Below are 19,330 nucleotides of genomic sequence, written 5' to 3'. Positions count from 1 at the left end.
AACATTACTGGACATTTTATATGGAAATCTGACAGTTAACACACAGAAGACTGCATGTCAAAACGTATTCCAAATAACTAACCTTCTAACATCTTTAATATCATAAATGACAATATGTAATGACATCCTGTTTTTTCTTCCTTTTAAAAAAAACAATACTGGTATAGCAGTTTTGTGGGTTATTTATTTTTTTATTTTTCCATTTTGTTTCCTTTATTTAGCTTTAAACTTGTGCCTGCCCCCCCTCCTTCCCCCCCTTGTTCTCCATCCTTCAATAACTGTCTATTCTCTGAATCAAGTTTCTTTGTGCCTTTGCACTTTCTTGCCTATGAGCACGTGTAACCTCCTGTGCTTGTTGCTTCCGGATATCAGTTTAGTAGATGCAGGAGGCTGCTGTGCCCTGAGCTCCCGATGTTTATCAGTAAAATTGTCCTTCAGTGGCATCAGACCACTAAGTTGATCTTCATTTCTTGAATGCTTTTGGATCACTTGGAGAACTACATGGTTCTTTGAAAACATGTCAAATTGTTCACAAACTGCCTGACTGACCAAGGCAAAGAGACACTTTCCTCATTTGCTCATGTGGTTCATTTGGCCTTTTAGTAAAGAAGTAAAGGAAGTGTGTGGTTTTCAGTGGCAAAATATGAGTCATGCTTCAACAGCAAATTTAAGAGACAGCAGAGATAAAAAAAAAAAAAGTGCAAGTAAAAATGTGGGCTTGACTGTAAAAATATTATTTAGGTGTCTTGCATCTCCCAAGTGAGTTGCAACACATTTCTTATTTTGATGCATATCTTCTGAACATGTTCATAACCGTGTCAACCAGTCAACATACAGTATTGTGACTGTGGAGATGTTAAAGAATTGCCAGAAAAACATGAGCAGTGCAAATCTTTTATGTGCCTGGAACTAACTGCTTTTTTTTTCAGTAAAAAATGTTTTACAAATAAATATGGACTACCCTAAAACAGAGTACTCGAACAAAGACTAGCAATAATATGAATGAGGCTGTAAGAGACAATACTACATAAACATATAAAACATTCTACTTTTTTTTTTGCCTAATTGTTTGATATCTTCATGACAGACAAAAGCACATGACGCCTTAAACAGTAGTTGAACGTAAGCCTTCCGCTGCGTTGGTCATAGACGTCCCTCGGACTGTGCTCCGTCCCTCCTCCTCGATTACACTCTCAATCTTTGATAGAATTGCATAAAACTTCCTGTTAAAATCCTTCCCCATGAAAGCATAAAGAAACGGGTTCATAAAGCTGTTTGCAGTGGCAAGAGTGCCAGCAATTACTTGTCCAATGGAAGTAATACTTTTATATTTAGTGTCAAGTTCCATGAAAGCAACAGTGTGAAAAGGAAACCAGCAGATAAAAAAGCAAACAATCAGCACTGTCATGATCCTAAATGGCTTTTTGGACTTTGCAATCTGGTTGGTCTTCAGCTTGTGGATGATCACAATATAACAGGTGAGGATGACCAGGAACGGGATCACAAATCCAAAAATGAATCGACACACTATGGTGGAAATATGGACTTCATCCTCCATGTAATTGTTGAAACATTTTTTGATTGGCTGGATATAATCTTCCTGGACATCTCGATAAATGGCTGATGGTATGCTAAGCAGTGCTGAGACAATCCAAGCCAGCATGACTATCACAGAGGCCTTTTTTACAGTACGCTGGTTCTGCGCCCACACGGGAAACCTAACAACCACACAGCGGTCCACGCTGATGATGAGGAGGAGGAAGATGCTGCTGAACATGTTAACGAACATAATGAAGGACTGGAGCTTGCACAAGAAGAGCCCAAAGACCCAGTCGCCTTTTACCAAGTAGACGACATAAAATGGTAGGAAGGCACAGGACAGGAAGTCAGACATGGCCAGGCTGAGGTACCAGGTTGTGTTGACTGACTTCTTCATCCTAAATCCAGCGATCCAAATCACCAGACCATTTCCAGTGACACCCAGCACAAAGATGATCACATTGGCTGTTGCTAAGATCACACACATCGTATCTCTGCATGATGGTGAAGACAATGTTGGGGTATCTGTTGTGTTGGGGTAGTCATAATCATAGTAATTTTGCGTCACTTCGATGGAATTCATGATGTCTCTTGATTCTGTACAGCAAACAGAAACAGAAAATGTAGTTATTCTGATTTACAACAAAAACCTCTTTTAATTACTTCATTTCCTAGATGAGTTTTGATAATGAGCTGTAAACTGTAAAGATTAAGATAACAAAAAGAGCAAGACCTCTGTGAGGATTAATCCTAAATTAAATAGGAGTAATGCTGCTCCTGAATAGTGAATGTTTATAGTGGCACGTGTGTCCATCATTCAGTATCTTAAACTTGTGTTTAAAAACTCCAGGTAGTTCTTGCACTGAATTTTTGTGCTGTTAAAATAAAGCCTAAGAATAGGATTAGTCAAAATGATAGTTTTTAGAAGGACTCACTTTTCTATAAGGATAAAACTAATATAAAATAAAAAATTATAAAAATTATAACTCTTCTACTGCTTAGATATTCTATTCAGTTGATATGTAGATAAGTAAATGAGCTCTCAGACTTTATATGTTTCATATACACAGGATAACCATTTTTTCATTAAATTAAGCCCGAAGGCTCAAAAGTGAGGTTTGGTGTCCCAGCCTCACTCCCTTCCAAGCTCACTTTAAACCAGCTGCACCTCTTTAAGCACTATGCCACTAACAAACACAACCCGTAAGATCCATGATGGCCTTCCCAGCAACTAAGGCCATACTCAGCCCCACTGCCATCATTAATGCATGCTCAGTGCCATGCTCAGACCCATCCTGGCCTCCACAATGACTAGAGCCAGCACCATTAATACCTGCTCCATGCCACCAGTTCCATCTGGATCTACCACTTTACACAATGACATGACAATCTCAGCCACTCCAACTTTAGGGTGCATTACCCCAATCCAGACTGAGCTCTCCTCCTCCACAACTACTGACTAGCCCTTTCAGCTACTTATGATAACTCCTTTACAGTTTCTATAAATTTATGGCTTCAAAGGCTGAACTGTACAAGCAGTGGCAGACATCTACACATCCTTTGACACCTGTCTCTACTGGTCTTATAAGCACCTGCAAACATGCATTCGCTCACCTCAGCCACCAAGTCTGTGTACTTCAGCATTTTCCTTTTCAAAACCTTCATCCACTGCATCTTCAAATGGAACTGAATAAAAAACTATCCATTTACTTTCAGAATACAACACCATGTCTGGCCTCAGCATACTTAACGCAGAACACTGTGGGACCTGTACTTTTTTACATACATCTACAAATAATTTCCAGATTGCTTGTGTATGCTTCAACACATCATCCCTCTCACACAAACTTATTCCCTTTATTACTAATGCCACTTGGCAACATGATCAAGTCTAGGCACTTACTATCAAATAAATACTCCTATACACTACGCAGTTGATTGTGTCTCCATGTATAGGAACCCTGTGACAAGCTAACCTTACACACTGTTAAAATATGCTTCAGTGTGCCAACTTGCACATCATTTACACTTAATGTCTTTGCCTCCCCACTGTCCCAGGTTTTGGAGAGTTGGGAGGATGTTGCAAGTTGCTCCAAGCAAAAAGTTGATGCAACTCGCATCCACATCCCACAGCTCTTGCCAGGTGATTTTCCTTTTCTCCACTTTCCCAGTGAAGCCATTGGCATTGCCTTCCTTGCGATGCTGCTGCTGGGTGCCTTGCATCCAATTTCTGCTCACAAATAAAACTAGCCATCATTTGCCTTCTTGCATTCTTTGCTTTCCAGGTATCTTCTGACCTAAGGCCTGATTTTCCACATAGCACTCGTCCAATGACATCACTTAACAAATTCCTCAACTAAGCTTGTCAGAGGTAGCTCCAGCACTTTTCTTCCATATCATGCCACAATACATAAACAACATGGCACACTTCCTTATAGAATAATTTGGAGTCCTCTCCAGCCTCCCCTTCACTTTCATTATGTCTGGATATGCTTTGACAGAGTGCATTTCAGCTCAGTTAATGTGACCGAACCAGACATTCAAGACTGACACTTTCTCGTTTTTTTTATCTTTGCTTCCAAAAAAGCAGTAAACTTCTAGGCTAGTATTTCAATATTTAATTCATGTCCTATCTAAAGACAAGATCGGTACATTTTGAAATGGTTTGATACTCACAAGACGCATGTAAAACTGAAAATATCTGAATTAAACAAATGGAATCTTCATCTGTGAAGGAATAAAACAAGTAGGAGGTACTTAGTATTAAACTGTGCAGGCATAACATTGGTTGGGTAGTCCAATGAGAGTAATGGCGTCTCACAAAGATATGCACAAAATTCAATAAACATACAATAATTTAATTTCTTTTCTGTATCCTGTATATTCTAGAAGGTGACCAAAGCATGTATGCACAGATCTGAACGATGACTGGCTTACCTTTTGATGTCTATTTATCACTTCAATGTAGAATCTGAGGTTTTAATGTCTGTAATAGAAAAAGCCTTTCCTGTCAATAAAATGCCATGTTAGCAAGTTTCTTGCTGAGCTGAACGCTACTTTTAGAATACAAGAGGATGGTGCAACTTACCGCTGACTGCTGACTGCTGCAATGGCTCTACTTTTCTGTTGAGTAACACAAAGTACCAGATTAATCCCTGTGGAGGCTGCTAGGCAGTCGAAATTCCAAGATAATCCAGCACTGGTAACAGGCACCAGAGGAGTTACATAGTAGTAAAGCAGCAGAGAGCAAAAAAAAATAATTCACAATTTATCACTTAGGTCAGCTAACGTTTCCGACTACCATCCCCACCTTAAACACGCACACACAGAGCGAGAGTGAGAGAATGTGTGAAGCCAAGTGATGCATATGCAGAAGTTTCCTAATCTGAAACTAATGCAATTCACATGAACAACGTCTTCAGACAACACAAGTAAAACACATTAGTTCATAATATTGTTTATTATGTAATGAGACAATTACATTTAATTAAAGACTAAGCACAACCTATGGACCTTCCTGAAGATTACATATTATCTTAGCTACTGTAAAAATGTATATGTGAACTAAAATTAAAATACCAATGTTCATTTCTTTAAAAATGATGGCTTCAGGTACATTGACAGAAAAACCGATGTTGCTCTGAATATTGCAGAAAGTTGCAGAGTGACGTCAGTCTTGGACATTGCCGCTATCAAACATCATTATGACTGACTTAGACTGTGCATTTTCCAGTGCTGGTTCTTCAGATTCCGAATATATTTAATTTGATGAAGATGAATTTGTTGCATCTTCCTCCTCATCATCATCAGTGTGGACTGCTGCGTGGTCGTTATGTTTCCTGTGTGGGCACAGAACCAGCACACTATAAAAAAGGCATTTTCAGGTTTGTGGATGCGACATCATAGAAAATCAATGTAATTGATATCTTGTTTTGTTGTAGTAGGGCTCATGGTACCTCTTGGTTCTGTTCAGCAAATAGAAAGCAGAAAAATGTAGTTCTGGTAATTACAGCAAAAAATATACACTTGGGAAAATCAAACTAAAACTTCCCAAAAAAAAACAGAAAATGAGGAGGATAGCTAAGGAAAGCCTCGAGAGAGAGACTTGAGAGGGGAAAACTGGAGAGGGGAGGGGACATGTAAAAACACAGACACCCTCGCAGGGAAGAAGTGATGTGTAGCATGAGGGCTCACAGACCTCAATACCTGAAGTTACCAGCTAGGAACTTGTCTTAAAACTTTAGCAAAGACCCAGCACTGAGTGACTGGTTCACTGGGCTTGTATAAGGTCTAGCCCAGCTGTTGGCCTGATTAGTGGTGTGGTAGTGTGGTTGAATCGAGGCCTCCCTCTGCCCTTTTGAGTGTGTCTGATTTGAGGGTATCAGCCAGCGCGTTATCCATGGAATGTGCCCACATCCCACCAGCCGGCCGTGGAGGAATGGTGCAAAGTGAGCAGGAGGAAGCACATCAGAACCTACGGAAAGCAATCGCCAACTATAAAAGGAAGACAGATTTGAGACACGGGGAGACTCCATGATACGAGTCGGGACAACAGGTGTGGGTTTCTACAAAAGACGGCCGGGCAGGCCCCTCAGGGAAGTTGGAGGCAAAATATGGAGGCCCATACACCATACTAGAGCAGGTTAATGATGTCACGTATCGTGTGGGTTTACTAAGGGGGTGTCTCAGGCTTTCCACTTGTACGCCCTGAAACCGGTGATGGAGGGTGCCCTTGCAGAGGAGGGTCACCCCCCCAGGTCCTTCGCCTCCCCCCATCGACATTGATGGAGGGCCAGCGTACAGGGTACATAAGATGCTGGATTTGCATCAGAGTAGGAAGGGACTTCAGTACCTGGTTGACTGGGAGGGGTATGGTCCAGAAGAACGTAGCTGGGTACCGGCCTTCCAGGCATTGGACCCCAATCTCACTGCCTCCTTCCAGAGAGAGCATCTGGGGAAGCCTGCTCGGCAAAGACTGGGCCGGCCACATGTCAGGAGGCTGGCGAGGTCTTTGGACCAGCTTGAAGGAGATAGGGAGATCACTCCACTTCCCAGCCTCACTCCTCATCCCCGGAGTATTGATTGTGCGCACCTGTCCCTGCTAATTGTGTGTCTATTTAAAACCCACAGGTACACAAAGATAGCGCTGTACATTAACTGATGAGCCCTCAACTTCGCTGTTGAACGTCGCTGCGCTGCCTTCGACCCAGCGATTATTCTGTGCGTTTTGTTTCTTTAGTGCTTTTGGTTTCTTTATTGTCTATGGATAATAAACCGCACTTCCCCACAACCCTGCCTCTTGCTTCATCTGAGCCGCCTGCATCACATTTATTAGACCCAGAGACACCCAAGTCCTCACTATTTAATTACTCAGTGAACCTCAGTGGTATCACAATCACACCTTCCTTAACACTTAAAGATCTTTGAGGTGTTATGGATCCCAGTCTCTAGGTCGAAGCTCATGTAAATAATATTTCTAGGACCGCCTTTCTCCACATTAGGAACATTTTAAATATTAGGAACATGCTTTCTTCATATGATGCATAAAAGCTAGTCCATGCATTTATTATTAAGATTGGACTACTGTAATGCCTTACTATCAGGCTGTACTACTATGTGCCTAAAAAACCTCCAGCTAGTCCAAAATGCAACAGCCAGAATATTTACTAGAACCAGAAAATTTGATCACATCACTCATATCTTAGGTACTTTACACTGGCTCCCAATAAAATTTCATATTGATTATAAAATACTTTTAATTACCTGCAAAGCACTGAATGATCTTACCTACAGTAGCTTAGAGAACTCTTAGTGCTTTACAATCTGCTTAGTTCAAAAGGGTCAGGCTCTTTATCAGTAGCAACACTATGGAATAACCTTCCTGTAAATATTTGAGATTCAGACACAATCTGAATATTTAAGGCTAGGCTGAAAACCTGAACAGTCAGGTATTTTATTAACTACCATCTTGGGTAAAGGTGTAGATCTGGGGGTCCATGGGCATTGAGAGTTATGGTAAACTGGGATTTTGTGATGCTGTCACTTCACCTCTCTTTTGACACTCTCTTTTGGTTTATAGACTGAGAGTGGTGGAGTGCTGATGTTCCAGGGTGCCCTCATGCCTGTGCTTCCTTCTCACTCTATCCTTTTAACTGTGCTGCCATAGCTAGATCTGCTGGAGCCTATCTAGTCTCTCTTTCTGCAGAGGTACATCTACCCCTGAGGTACATCTTTACAGTGATGAGAGGGAATGCAGTGTGTCTGAGCAGCAGGTTTACAGTGATGATGCAGGAACTTTTTATTTTTCTTGCTGGACATGTTGTGCCAATAACAAACTGTTCAGAGAACTCTAAATAATCAATAATGTGAGATTTGTTGATTAAATCTCTTCCTTAAGTATAAATGAAAGTTCTAATGTATTAAAGAATACTCTCTGAGAAAACTGCAGCTAGCAATGACCTCTCATTTCCACCAGATGGCAGCAGTGACTCAATTTTCTTTCCACCACCAACCCTACCACATACTGACTCAACATCTTGCAGTGGATGTTTCATTATTTTCATTTTGTTCTTGGGTGTTTAATAACTTCATAGTCCAAAAAAAAAGCAGCAGTTGCTCAGCCCTGTTGTGTTCTGCCTGTCTGATTGGCCATGATGAGAACGTCATTGACAAGAATGAAAACCACAGTGCCAAGTCCTACATTGAGCTTGGAAAAGAGACCAAAAGAGATGTTTCTTACAGGACCTCCTGATCAATTAAAAGTGTATCCTAAAAGTGTCATATTCCTCTTTTCCACTAAAATCTGATTACTAGAAAACTCTGTTTTTTCTTAAAATATTATATCAAATGTATATTTTGATTTATAGATGTATAAATATAAAACATGGTCCTGTTTCTGTGATCATAAACTTGACTTCTCTCATTAATATATAAAGGAGTCTATGGATATTAGGAAATGGTATGTTCAAGGGGTAGATTTAAATAATGTAAACAGGGACACCACACATTTTAAACTTTTAAATAAACACACGTTACATTTAATGCGAAAGCTGTCAGTGTGACAATATTCATGGCATTTGTCCCCTCAATCAGAACCATAAAAATTTATTTTTTATGTAATGTATGTGATCCATGTTAAAGTATTGTAATCCTGGTAGTAATCACCACATTTTAAACATGTACTGGTAATGTGAATAACTGCCTATTTTACTTGACCAGCTGCACAAACGCTATAGTCAGAGCACCCCCTCAACAGTGCAAGTCCTTATGGGTCATTCCTGCACCCTCATGAACCCAACACCTGTGTCACTGTGCTTGTGGCAGATCTGAAGGGTGATTGGTAGTAGCAAACCAGGCTTGGACTGAATACTTTTAAAATGTTTTGGTGGCTGAAAACTGAATACAGTTCAGTGTTACCCAGTGTTTACATGTTATGTTCACAGACCATCATGACTAGACTAGCTGTTTCCAGCTTTAATTTTACAGGTAGCTGAAGTCAGTGTGTGTGTGTGTGTGTGTGTGTGTGTGTGTGTGTGTGTATATATATATATATATTATGTTTAGTAAAATATTTTTTGGCTGCATATTTTTATAAAGGTACAAAGTGTTAAGTTGTAGCCCAGTGACTACATATTTTGTTTAAAATCATAATACTGGTGTATTTCTACTGCTAAGATATTTGAAACAAATAAAAAAACGTTCTATTAGAATTCTGCAATCGGGGGAGCTGGTGATCGATGATTCATCGCCAGAGGCTGTAAAACCTGTAGGTTAACAGAGTTAAAGTTAAATACTCAGACATTAATGAAGGGAACTGAATAATATAACTAAATAATCCATTAGTGTTCACTGTATCACTTACGTGCAGTGGGGTTTCCTGAAACAGGAATAAAGCCTAAAAGACAAGATGGATATGGAATTATTGTACAAACTGTGTAGAATATATCAACTACTGCATGACAGATGTAGTAGGAATACTTGAGTATTAACTGTATTAAATATGTATGCAGATAACACCCACAACACACTCAAGAGAGGATACAACACAATACCAGACTGCCACAGTCAACATATCCTTCAGCAAACTAACATGTAGTGCTGAGTGCTGGACAGCATGGAAGTCTTTGATCAGTGCAGACTGTTTCCAGTCATTCTTTATCCCATTCTTTTCAAAACGTAAGTGGTCAACTTTAGATCAATAACTGACAGAACATCCTTCTTAATGTTGAATTTCTGTCGAGTAACGGAGGACGTGAGAAGTAATTGATGGTGAACTGACTGACGGGCCTTTCCGCCAATCATTGTTTTTAAGCACTACTTCATCCATCATACAAAAAAAAAAAAAAACACTCAAGAGTCAGACAAAACTTCAATACAGGAGCTGAGAATGTTTTGGGTTTAACTATGTGGAAGTTACACACACTATTACTATGGTATTTTTATTAGCATTCCCACAGGAATACCATAAATCTTATGAATATTCCTGTTGTCACCACAGGAACCTTTTCAATTTTGTTCCCAAACCAGCAGGTTTCTCCACTGATGTGTGTTACTGCTATCCCCATTCCTGTGCAGGTCTCTATGTAAAGATCAATGTTCCTAGCTGTACTTCTCTGTGCGTTTAATAATCTTTTCTTTGTGCTGGTTATTCCCTTATCCTCACAAAAAAATATAAGTCTGAGCAGCAGGTTTACACTGATGAGGGGGAATGCAGTGTGTCTGAGCAGCAGGTTTACACTGATGAGGGGGATTGCAGTGTGTCTGAGCAGCAGGCGCAGTTACATTAACAGAGCAGATCACACACTCTACCTTTCCTCTCTGCATACTCCTGTAACCACTGATACAGGTGTTCTCCAGGTAGTTTGTTTGGTTCACACTATAAGAAACATCAGAATCCCATACGTTTGGTAATTTTAACTTTATCATTAGCTGCAATCCAGGTGTGTGTGTTCAGATCCAGACTGATGTAGTCTTCTCCGTCATAGCTTGATTCCATCATCATCCATCTCACAGCCGTACATCACCTGCACTGTGTGAACCCCTGCAGATATCTAAACATGACACCATTGTGGGTTTTTGGTGAAAGGGCTCACCATTTTGCATATGTTCTAAAGAGGCTATTGTGCAATTAGAAGTGCATTAAATATATAGACTCTAAAACTGTTTTAGTGCCTAAAATACTGCAGTATGTGGGGCGCATGTATATTTTAAAACTGTGTAATTATTAATTTGATGCTTACATCACCAGTGTTCCTATTAATGGATTGTTTTGTGAGGAGTGACTAACAACACCTATTTAAACAGTTGTTAATGGGCATTCAGAAAACACATACAAACAAGTTAAACATGTAAGATGTTTTCCTTTACTCCTCAGGTATGTTTGAACAGATCAAGCCTCAGTCAATCTTTTACATTGTTTTTGTTACTTGCATTGTTCTGCCTTTTCACTCCAGATACTCTTATAACTGGACCTAACATGGATTATTTTTATCATCATTATCATCATTAAATTACTAGTTTATATTACTGTTATAGTGACTATTACAATTTTCTTTCTTGAAAAACTAATCCATACACAAAAGTTAAATTTTATAATAAATATAATAAGTCATTTAATAATGAGCCATTTAATAAGGTAGCAGCATTCCACAATCTGTTCCAAACTTAGCATGAACATTACATAAAGAGTTATGTGGGTTTTTTGATTTTGTATTTGTTTTAATGTGGAGTAAGGACATCACAGAGCTGTTACAGGATGACTGTGTTTCTTTGTATGTCCTTGACTTAAAACTATTACATAATAACTGTCTTTACATTCTTTTAAGACCCTAGGCCACTTGACAGCAAAATAGCAAGTACAATATTATAAACTATACAATATAAACTATAAAAATTAATTAAAATGTCTTCCATTATTTGATTCAGGAACAGTTATGATGTCAGTCACAATGCTCAAACTCATACACAAATGACTAAGCTCCTGTAGCACTAGGTCATAGTGACACCTAGCATTCATGCAATTAATTCACAGAGAGCACACTAATGCAACTATTACTAATACAAATAAAAACTACTAACACTTCTAATGCTAATATACTAATAAAAAACAGTGTAACTGTAAATGTCCACTTGTGTAATTAGCTCCATCAAAAGGTGTCTGTCTAATGTGGGAAAACAATAAATACAAATGATTGGGTAGTTCTTTCATGTGGTTTTACATAGGAGTGATTATAGTAGCACAGATTACAGTCATGTGTATACAGATTCTCTGCTGCTGTTAACTGACTGTGTAACAATGTAACAACACATGAGGACGCTGTACACTGTAGACTGACAGAGGTACAGAATACATCTTACTGTTACTGTCTGATGGCTGGTTTCCATGGATACTCACTACTAGACTGTAATAATGAATGTTGTTAAGTGTCACTGTGCTGCTGTTTCTGCATGTTTTCATCCTCATCTGCAGTCTGAATAAAGTGTCCCATTCCAGTAGCCTCATTGTCTTTGAAGATCTCTGGAATTCTCTGCTGAATCTGTCCTTTTCCAGTAGTCCAGTAGTGGCTCATTAGCTGTAATGTTCTTTATACACTTACCATCCACCCGAACAGCACCATTGCAATCTGGGAAATCTGTTCTTGAAGTAACTGCAGTGCAGATGTAATGTAGAGTGTAATTTTCTGTAAAGAGGAAAAAACACAGCGAAGCATCCACCTCTGGGGCTACGATTCCCAGGCCACCGTGCACATACACACAGACAGACACAGCACGGCCAAGCCCGGTGCCCACCTAATACAAGGCGGGCCAGGAAACGCCAACTGGGGAGACTTCCATACACGAGGGAGAAAGGCAGCATCCCTACCTCTCTCGGGGTATTCCGGCATGCTCCAAGTGAAGGGTGTGGAGGGAGCATTCCTCAAAGACGACCCTTCCCTGGGGGTGTGGTTCCTGATGCTTTTCCTTCCAGGATAGTTAACTCCAGGCCGCTGTGCACACACACAGACAAGGCATGGCATTGCATGGAGCCCACCCAGCACAAGGTGGGCCAGGAACTTCCCACCTGGGAGACCTCCCCAAATGAGGAAGAAACGCAGAGTGCCTGCCTCTCTCGGGTCCTTCCGGTATGCTTCCCACAACGTGACGTGCCTAAAAACACACACATAAACATTACACATAAACACATACACATAAACATTAGCATCAATCAACACATATACAAGGCGCTGTGCTGCAGCACCTGCTAACTCCGCAGGCACCGTTAATGTGTCCTTGGGCCCATTGGACATGCGGGGGTGCACGACCACCCTGGTTCCATACGTGTGACCTCCCTTAATGGTCCTCTTTAATCCTGCCACTCTAGGATCGTCCCAGAAAAACTCCCCCTCCGGGACTTTGGGTGGCCCTCTCCAGTCCTTCTCCTGGTGGGTCCGTAGAGGAAGAAGGACTCGGGCTCTAGTGTCTTTTGTCGTTGATCTTGCTGACTCTATTGCCCTAGGTCCCCAACAAAATTTTCCATGGGGTGTTCCTCTCCCACTCCAGAGTTTCTGCAATCTTAGGTCGTGGTACTCTCCCCATTCTCCTGGGATCCAGGCTGCAGGTTGGGACGTGCATAAGCCCCGTCCACTAAGTGGTCCGTTTCTTGAACGGGAAGTAGGCGTCCTGTGGTGGTTGGTCATTCTGTAACATGTGGCCCAAGTGCCATTGGGCATGGAACAGGACACTCAGACTCCCTCGACGGAGGGAGACAGTAACGGTGGCACTCACATATAACATTCACGGATAACATAACTTTATAATAGACGCGGATAACTCACATGAAACTGAACATGATACACACAAGCATAACATCTACACAGACATTCAACATCACAGGGCTACAATGACCAACGGAGAGGTGCGCACTGACAGCGGTTTAAATAAACATACATACACTTAACGTCCTAAACCCTGTACAGGTGTGCGCCCTCACGGAGGGAGTGGCTACAAACAAACGAACCCCCTGCACGCCGCAGGCCATACCACGTGACTCGTGGGGGAGGAGCAGTCCGTGACAGAACCCCCTCCCAAGGGGCGCAGCTCCCGAAGCGTCCTGTGCCTGGACAGCGAATCCCAGGCCACCATGCACACACAAACAGACACTGCATGGCAGTGCCCGGTGCCCATCTAACACAAGGCTGACCAAGAACCGTCAGCCAGAGAGATGCCTGTGAACGAGGGAGAAAGGCAGTGTGCCTGCCTCTGGGTAATCTGGTATGCTCCACAATGTGAAGCACTTAGGCGCACAGACATTAGGCGCGCACACATACAAACAAGAGCGCCATTCCAGACATAAGGCACTGTGACGTGTCCTCAGACTCCACAGACACGCGGGGGTGCACGTCTGCCCCGGTTCGGAAACTTCAGTTCATGTTCAATAATTCACCTAAATTGTATCATTTCATGCAATTTATAATTTTAGCGCACTGCCTAAATATGGTCTTGAGGTTAAACATCAGCACGTATTTTTTGAAAGTACTGTACACTAAACGCATTTTCTAAACATTTTGACAATGAGCTGATTACGCCACATTAGAACCATTAGCCAGCTACTTATCTTACATTTACGTTTACGGCATTTAGCAGACAAAAAGGACTTTGTCATTTACTCATAGAAACATCCTAGCCAGTACAGTAGCTTGCCTGCTAATGCCGGATAAATAACCGCGAGGAAAAGCAGGGCTTTCATAATCGCGTTACTGTGGTCCATCGAAAAGCAAACTTCAACCAAAGTCGCGAAAGAATTACTTTATTTTACTCTTCGATTAAAACATTCGGATACTATTAACTCGTCTTGCGACATCCTGATACTCAACTGATACTCAAATTCAAGAAACGTTACATAGAGCACAACCAATGAGAAAGGACGTAAAATTGCGTAGGAAAGGAGGAGTAGAGTTGTCCGTGCTTTAGCGATTCAATATGAAGGGCCTTTTAGGGGGAAACACTTGCACATACGCACACAACTTGCACTTTACTGGGAAACACTTGCGCATAAATATGAAACATCTTCACATAAATAATCTAATACTTTACAAATCTGTAAAGGCAGATTTTCATATGAAAATTCTGAGATTGTTACTACCTATGTTGTACCTATGTTATATGTTGTGATAAAACAACTTATTCATATAAAACTTATGTCATTGGCATAAGCTGGCAAATTTGTGGATAAAATGGTTTTGTTTGGGAAGTTTTAGCTTGGTTTTCCCCAGGACATCGGGGTTGCCATTCTTCCCGTGGCGTCCTTGGTTCTCCCTTTTCGATGTGGTGTTTAGTTTTTTCCCTCTTGTTTTGTCATCCTCCATTCATTTGAAGGGCGATATATGCCCCAGTTCTTTTATAGCTGCTGCAATCTAGTGGGTATTTGGCCACCTTGTAACAAAGTGGCCGGGGTTCACTTCCCACCTTTGGTTACTTACTTTTCTTGTTTACCTCTTCCAAGATCTAACTGTTCTGCACATGGGCCCACCATTAGAGCATGGTTGCTCACCCAGTAGGCTTTTGGGGTAATTACCTAGCTGACCTGGATTCGAGCCCACTTTACACAATCTCTTCTCTTCACTGAGATTTCAGATGAATTAACTCTTTTTACAGTAGACTCAATGGATTTCACTTTGGATTACTCCAACTATGGCAGTTACACAGTGGATAACCTGACATATGAGGAGGTGTCTTTTAGAGTACTCCCAACATGTTCTGGAGAAGTTCTGTGTATTGCATTGGTGGTCATTAATGCAGTCATCTTCCTGCTGGGAATCATAGGGAATGGCGTGGTGATCTGCATAACTGGCTTGAAGATTAAGAAGTCAGTCAACACAACATGGTACCTCAGCTTGGCCGTGTCTGACTTCCTGTTCTGCTTCTTCCTTCTCTTCAACATCTTCTACATGGCAACGTCTGACTGGACCTTTGAAATCTTCATATGCAAGTTCATGTCCTTCATCATGTTGCTCAACATGTTCAGCAGCATCTTCCTCCTCGTCATTATTAGCGCGGTCCACTGTGGGGCAGTGATGGTCCCCGTGTGGGCACAGAACCAGCGCACCATAAGCAGGACCTTGGTGATGGTTAGTCTGGCATGGGTCGTCTCTGCTGCCCTGAGCGTTCCATCCATCATTTTTCGCAATGTTCGGCAACATCTGGGCATAAGCCGGTGCCTGAACAACTACAGCATTAGTCAGTACAGTCATGAAACCATCGCTATAAGCCGGTTCCTTGTTGGATTCCTCATCCCGTTCCTGATCATCATCACCTGCTATTCCATCATCATCTTCAAACTGATTGTGACATTTTTCCTGTGCTGGCTTCCATACCACTCGTTAGTGCTGACTGAGCTGAACCAAAGCATCCATGCTGAGTTCATCCCCATCGCACTCAGAGCTGGCACCTTAATCACATCAACAAATATCTTTCTCAACCCGATACTCTACATGTTCATGGGCAACGATTTCAGGAGAAAGTTCAAGAACTTGCTGGTTTCAAAGATGAATAAAGCAATGGGACAGGAGGGACGCATGCTGAGCCGCTACCCGTCACGCTCTAACTCTATGGATGCTGGAACTTCCACTCACATCTGACCTTCAGCTGGAGCTGTGGTAAATAAATTAATGCAGTTCCATAACTAACTACTCTTTTAAGTAGGTAATAAAAAATGTATGTGGTAAATACACTTGGGTTTTCTAATTACTTGAACTGAAGGTAGGGAGTTAGACCTGTCTCTGATTATGGTCTAGAGTTCTCACCACTTTTCTTTTGGATGCAAATTATGACTAGTTTTGATAATAATCTTGATCAAGAACTAAGACAGAATCAGCTAATTTAATTCAGCTCCAGATTGGATATATTTTAGTCCAAAAAATGCAATTTCTGATGCTCACGCACAGTGTAAATATATATTGTAATCTGCATAGTCATGCTTTCATTCTGCAGTTCCTGTAAAGTGTCTATGATGTGCATGATGATCTGTCGTGATTAATCAACTGTAATAGTCTTGTTACATAATAAATATTATTGATTTACTTTTGTTGTCTGAAGACATTCATTGCTGGATTTTGTTTAGCATACATTAGACTTACAATAAGAACCTTCTGTACATGCATCATATAGCGTGTGTGTGTGTGTGTGTGTGTGTGTTAAGGGGAGTATGGTGGTGGCTGGAGACATTACTTGATCTAACTGATAAGCTGTGAATCATTTTTATCTCTCTCTTTTAGCTCTAGCACTGTGTGACTCCTCTAGTGCCAATTACCCAACAGAACAGTAGAAGCACTTCAGCAGACAGTGTTAGGTGTAGGGGGAGTGTCACTATGTGGTTTGCAACACCTTCTTTCAGTCGAAAACTTTATTCAGCTCAGCAAGGAACTTGATGACATGAAGCTATACTAACACAAAAAGGTTTTCCATTACTGACATTAAAACCACGAATTCTACACCAAAGCGAGAGACATCAAAAAGTGAGTCAATCATCATTCAAATCTGTACATATAGGATACAGTCACTTACAGGATATACAGGAAGTTGTGTTTAAGAAATTGGATTATTGTAGATATGTGTATTGTGCATATCTTTGTGAGATACTCCTATTGTATTACACAGGAAGTCCCAACCAATGTTATGCCTGCACAGTTAGTACTATGAATTTGATTCATTTGGTTCAGATAGTTTCAGTTTTACATATGTTGTACAAAGTACCAAACCTTTCCAAAATGTACAGATATTGTCTTTAAATTGGACATGAATTAAATACTATTTTGAAATACTGGCTGAGTACCACAAACAGAAGACAGCTGGTAACAGTAGTTGGGTTGCTGTAAGACAGTATAGCAAACTGTGTGTACACTGCATGTAACACCAAGGATGGAGATAATATGGAGAAAAATGGAGATAAAGATGAGGAGGCACTGAAAATTAGATATGGACAGAAGAATAAAGAAAGAATCAGTCTTCCATGTCTGGTTCTGTCCCCTTAACTGGGTTGAAACTCACCCTGTCAAAGTATATCCTGACTAGTCAAAGTGAAGGGAAGATGACCAGTCTACACAAATGCATTATATATACAAACTCATTAAATACGTACATACTGTTGAATAGAATACCTAGACAGTAGAAGAGAAAAATGTTTTGAATTATTTATTTTGTATTTGTTTTACCCTGATAGAGAACTGAGAACTATCATTTTGACTAGTATTGTTTTAGGCTTGTTTGTAACAACAAAATAATTTTAACTACATGCAGTTTTTAAACACCTGTGTATGACATTTTGTCAAAGTTAGGTGTGAGGCAAGAAACAAGCAAGTTTATTTTGTCGAGATAGAAGAATAAAAAAGAAAAAAAGAAAATTCACTTCAGTAGCATAGCTGATTTGAGCATTCTGTAGACGGCTTTTAGAGGCCATTAGTGGGAAGCACTGGACTCAGGCATCTGTGGGGATTAAACTAACTGGTGTGACTGGTGTGAGAGTCCTAGCTGAGTACCAGCCTGGGCAACACACTGCAATTAGGCTGTTCCATAAAAATAAATATATAAACCAAACAGCTTTTTTATTACAGATATCTGCACATTTTAATACAAATTTAAGATACTGAATGCTGGACACATAGGTGCCACTATAAACATTCACTATTCAGCATCATCATTAATTCTATTTAATTTGGAGTTAATCCTCACAGAGGTCTTGCTCTTTTTGTTATCTTAATCTTTACAGTTTATAGCTCATTATCAAACCTCATCTAGGAAGAAGTGAAGTCATTAAAAGAGGTTTTTGTTGTAAGTCAGAAAAACTACATTTTCTGTTTCTGTTTGCTGTACAGAATCAAGAGACATCATGAATTCCATCGAAGTGACGCAAAATTACTATGATTATGATTACCTCAACACAACAGATACCCCAACAGTGTCTTCACCATCATGCAGAGATACGATGTGTGTGATCTTAGCAACAGCCAATGTGATCATCTTTGTGCTGGGTGTCACTGGAAATGGTCTGGTGATTTGGATCTCTGGATTTAGGATGAAGATCTCGGTCAACACAACCTGGTACCTCAGCCTGGCCGTGTCTGACTTCCTGTTCTGTGCCTTCCTGCCATTTCATGTTGTCTACTTGGTTAAAGGTGACTGGGTCTTTGGGCTCTTCTTGTGCAAGCTCCAGACCTTCATTATGTTTGTTAACATGTTCAGCAGCATCTTCCTCCTCATCATCATCAGCGTGGACCGCTGTGTGGTTGTTAGGTTTCCCGTGTGGGCGCAGAACCAGCGCACTGTAAAAAAGGCCTCTGTGATAGTCATGCTGGCTTGGATTGTCTCAGCACTGCTTAGCACACCATCAGCCATTTACCGGAACATCAAGGAAGATCACATGACTTCAATAAAAACATGTTACTACAGATACACAGATGTTAAAAATCAAGACCATATTGCCATTGTAGTGTGCCGATTCATTTTTGGATTTGTGATCCCGTTCCTGGTCATCGTCACCTGTTATGCTGTCATCATCCAAAAGCTGAAGACCAACCAGATGGCAAAGTCCAAAAAGCCGTTTAGGATCATGACAGTGCTGATTGTTTGCTTTTTTATCTGCTGGTTTCCATTTCACACTGTTGCTTTCATGGAACTTGACACTAAATATCACAGTCTTGTTCCCACTGGACAAAAAATTACTACCACTCTAGCCACTGCAAACAGCTTTATGAACCCGTTTCTTTATGCTTTCATGGGGAAGGATTTCAAGAGTAAGTTTTATCGAGTTCTGTTGAAG

General features: G+C 40.7%; 3 protein-coding genes across 10 annotated transcripts; 1 reads left to right on the top strand and 2 right to left on the bottom strand.

The window, feature by feature from the left end:
- Window positions 1-266: 266 nt before the first annotated feature.
- On the bottom strand, window positions 267-4,850 carry LOC118241428 (chemerin-like receptor 1). 2 transcript variants are annotated; one of them, XM_081710300.1, is made up of 4 exons: window positions 4,628-4,850; window positions 4,477-4,525; window positions 4,216-4,266; window positions 267-2,136 (listed from the first exon to the last, which is right to left on the bottom strand). In XM_081710300.1, exon 4 carries the CDS (start codon window positions 2,120-2,122, stop codon window positions 1,106-1,108), a length of 1,017 nt encoding a protein of 338 aa, XP_081566426.1. In that variant the 5' UTR covers window positions 2,123-2,136; window positions 4,216-4,266; window positions 4,477-4,525; window positions 4,628-4,850; the 3' UTR covers window positions 267-1,105. The 2 variants fall into 2 exon arrangements, with proteins under 2 accessions (XP_081566426.1, XP_035382314.1); XM_035526421.2 differs by lacking the exon at window positions 4,216-4,266.
- A 3,695-nt stretch (window positions 4,851-8,545) lies between these two features.
- Window positions 8,546-19,190, bottom strand: LOC145656938 (uncharacterized). Of its 7 annotated transcripts, XM_081710342.1 has the most exons (6): window positions 18,446-18,809; window positions 12,642-12,684; window positions 12,401-12,524; window positions 12,135-12,218; window positions 9,401-9,433; window positions 8,546-9,302 (listed from the first exon to the last, which is right to left on the bottom strand). In XM_081710342.1, the coding sequence occupies exons 1-6, from the start codon at window positions 18,529-18,531 to the stop codon at window positions 9,184-9,186; spliced, it is 489 nt and encodes a 162-aa protein (XP_081566468.1). In that variant the 5' UTR covers window positions 18,532-18,809; the 3' UTR covers window positions 8,546-9,183. The 7 variants fall into 7 exon arrangements, 4 of the variants coding, with proteins under 4 accessions (XP_081566468.1, XP_081566449.1, XP_081566478.1 ...); XR_014122597.1 differs by lacking the exons at window positions 12,135-12,218; window positions 18,446-18,809 and adding an exon at window positions 12,776-15,144; XM_081710323.1 differs by having other exon boundaries at window positions 12,401-12,684.
- Window positions 15,158-18,401, top strand: LOC118241307 (chemerin-like receptor 1). The gene has a single exon (XM_081710309.1). It carries the CDS (start codon window positions 15,180-15,182, stop codon window positions 16,152-16,154), a length of 975 nt encoding a protein of 324 aa, XP_081566435.1. The 5' UTR covers window positions 15,158-15,179; the 3' UTR covers window positions 16,155-18,401.
- Window positions 19,191-19,330: the final 140 nt, after the last annotated feature.

The sequence above is a fragment of the Electrophorus electricus genome, chromosome 1 (genome assembly GCF_041902795.1).
Source record: "Electrophorus electricus isolate QZ-2024a chromosome 1, ASM4190279v1, whole genome shotgun sequence".
NCBI classification, from domain to species: Eukaryota; Metazoa; Chordata; class Actinopteri; order Gymnotiformes; family Gymnotidae; genus Electrophorus; species Electrophorus electricus.
This window is presented reverse-complemented; position numbering and strand designations above follow the sequence as displayed.

What these genes read in the sequence shown, in the direction of transcription:
- LOC118241428 (XM_081710300.1), bottom strand. Translation starts at nt 2,122, where the DNA reads ATGAATTCCATCGAAGTGACGCAAAATTACTATGATTATGACTACCCC.
- LOC118241307 (XM_081710309.1), top strand. Translation starts at nt 15,180, where the DNA reads ATGGATTTCACTTTGGATTACTCCAACTATGGCAGTTACACAGTGGAT.
- LOC145656938 (XM_081710323.1), bottom strand. Translation starts at nt 18,531, where the DNA reads ATGATCACATTGGCTGTTGCTAAGATCACACACATCGTATCTCTGCAT. An exon ending in GGGGTATCTGTTGTGTTGAG is followed by an intron (nt 12,685 to 18,445) that starts GTAATCATAATC and finishes GTGTGTTTTTAG; the next exon opens with GCACGTCACGTTGTGGGAAG. An exon ending in TGGTGCTGTTCGGGTGGATG is followed by an intron (nt 9,434 to 12,134) that starts GTAAGTGTATAA and finishes CTTGTCTTTTAG; the next exon opens with GCTTTATTCCTGTTTCAGGA.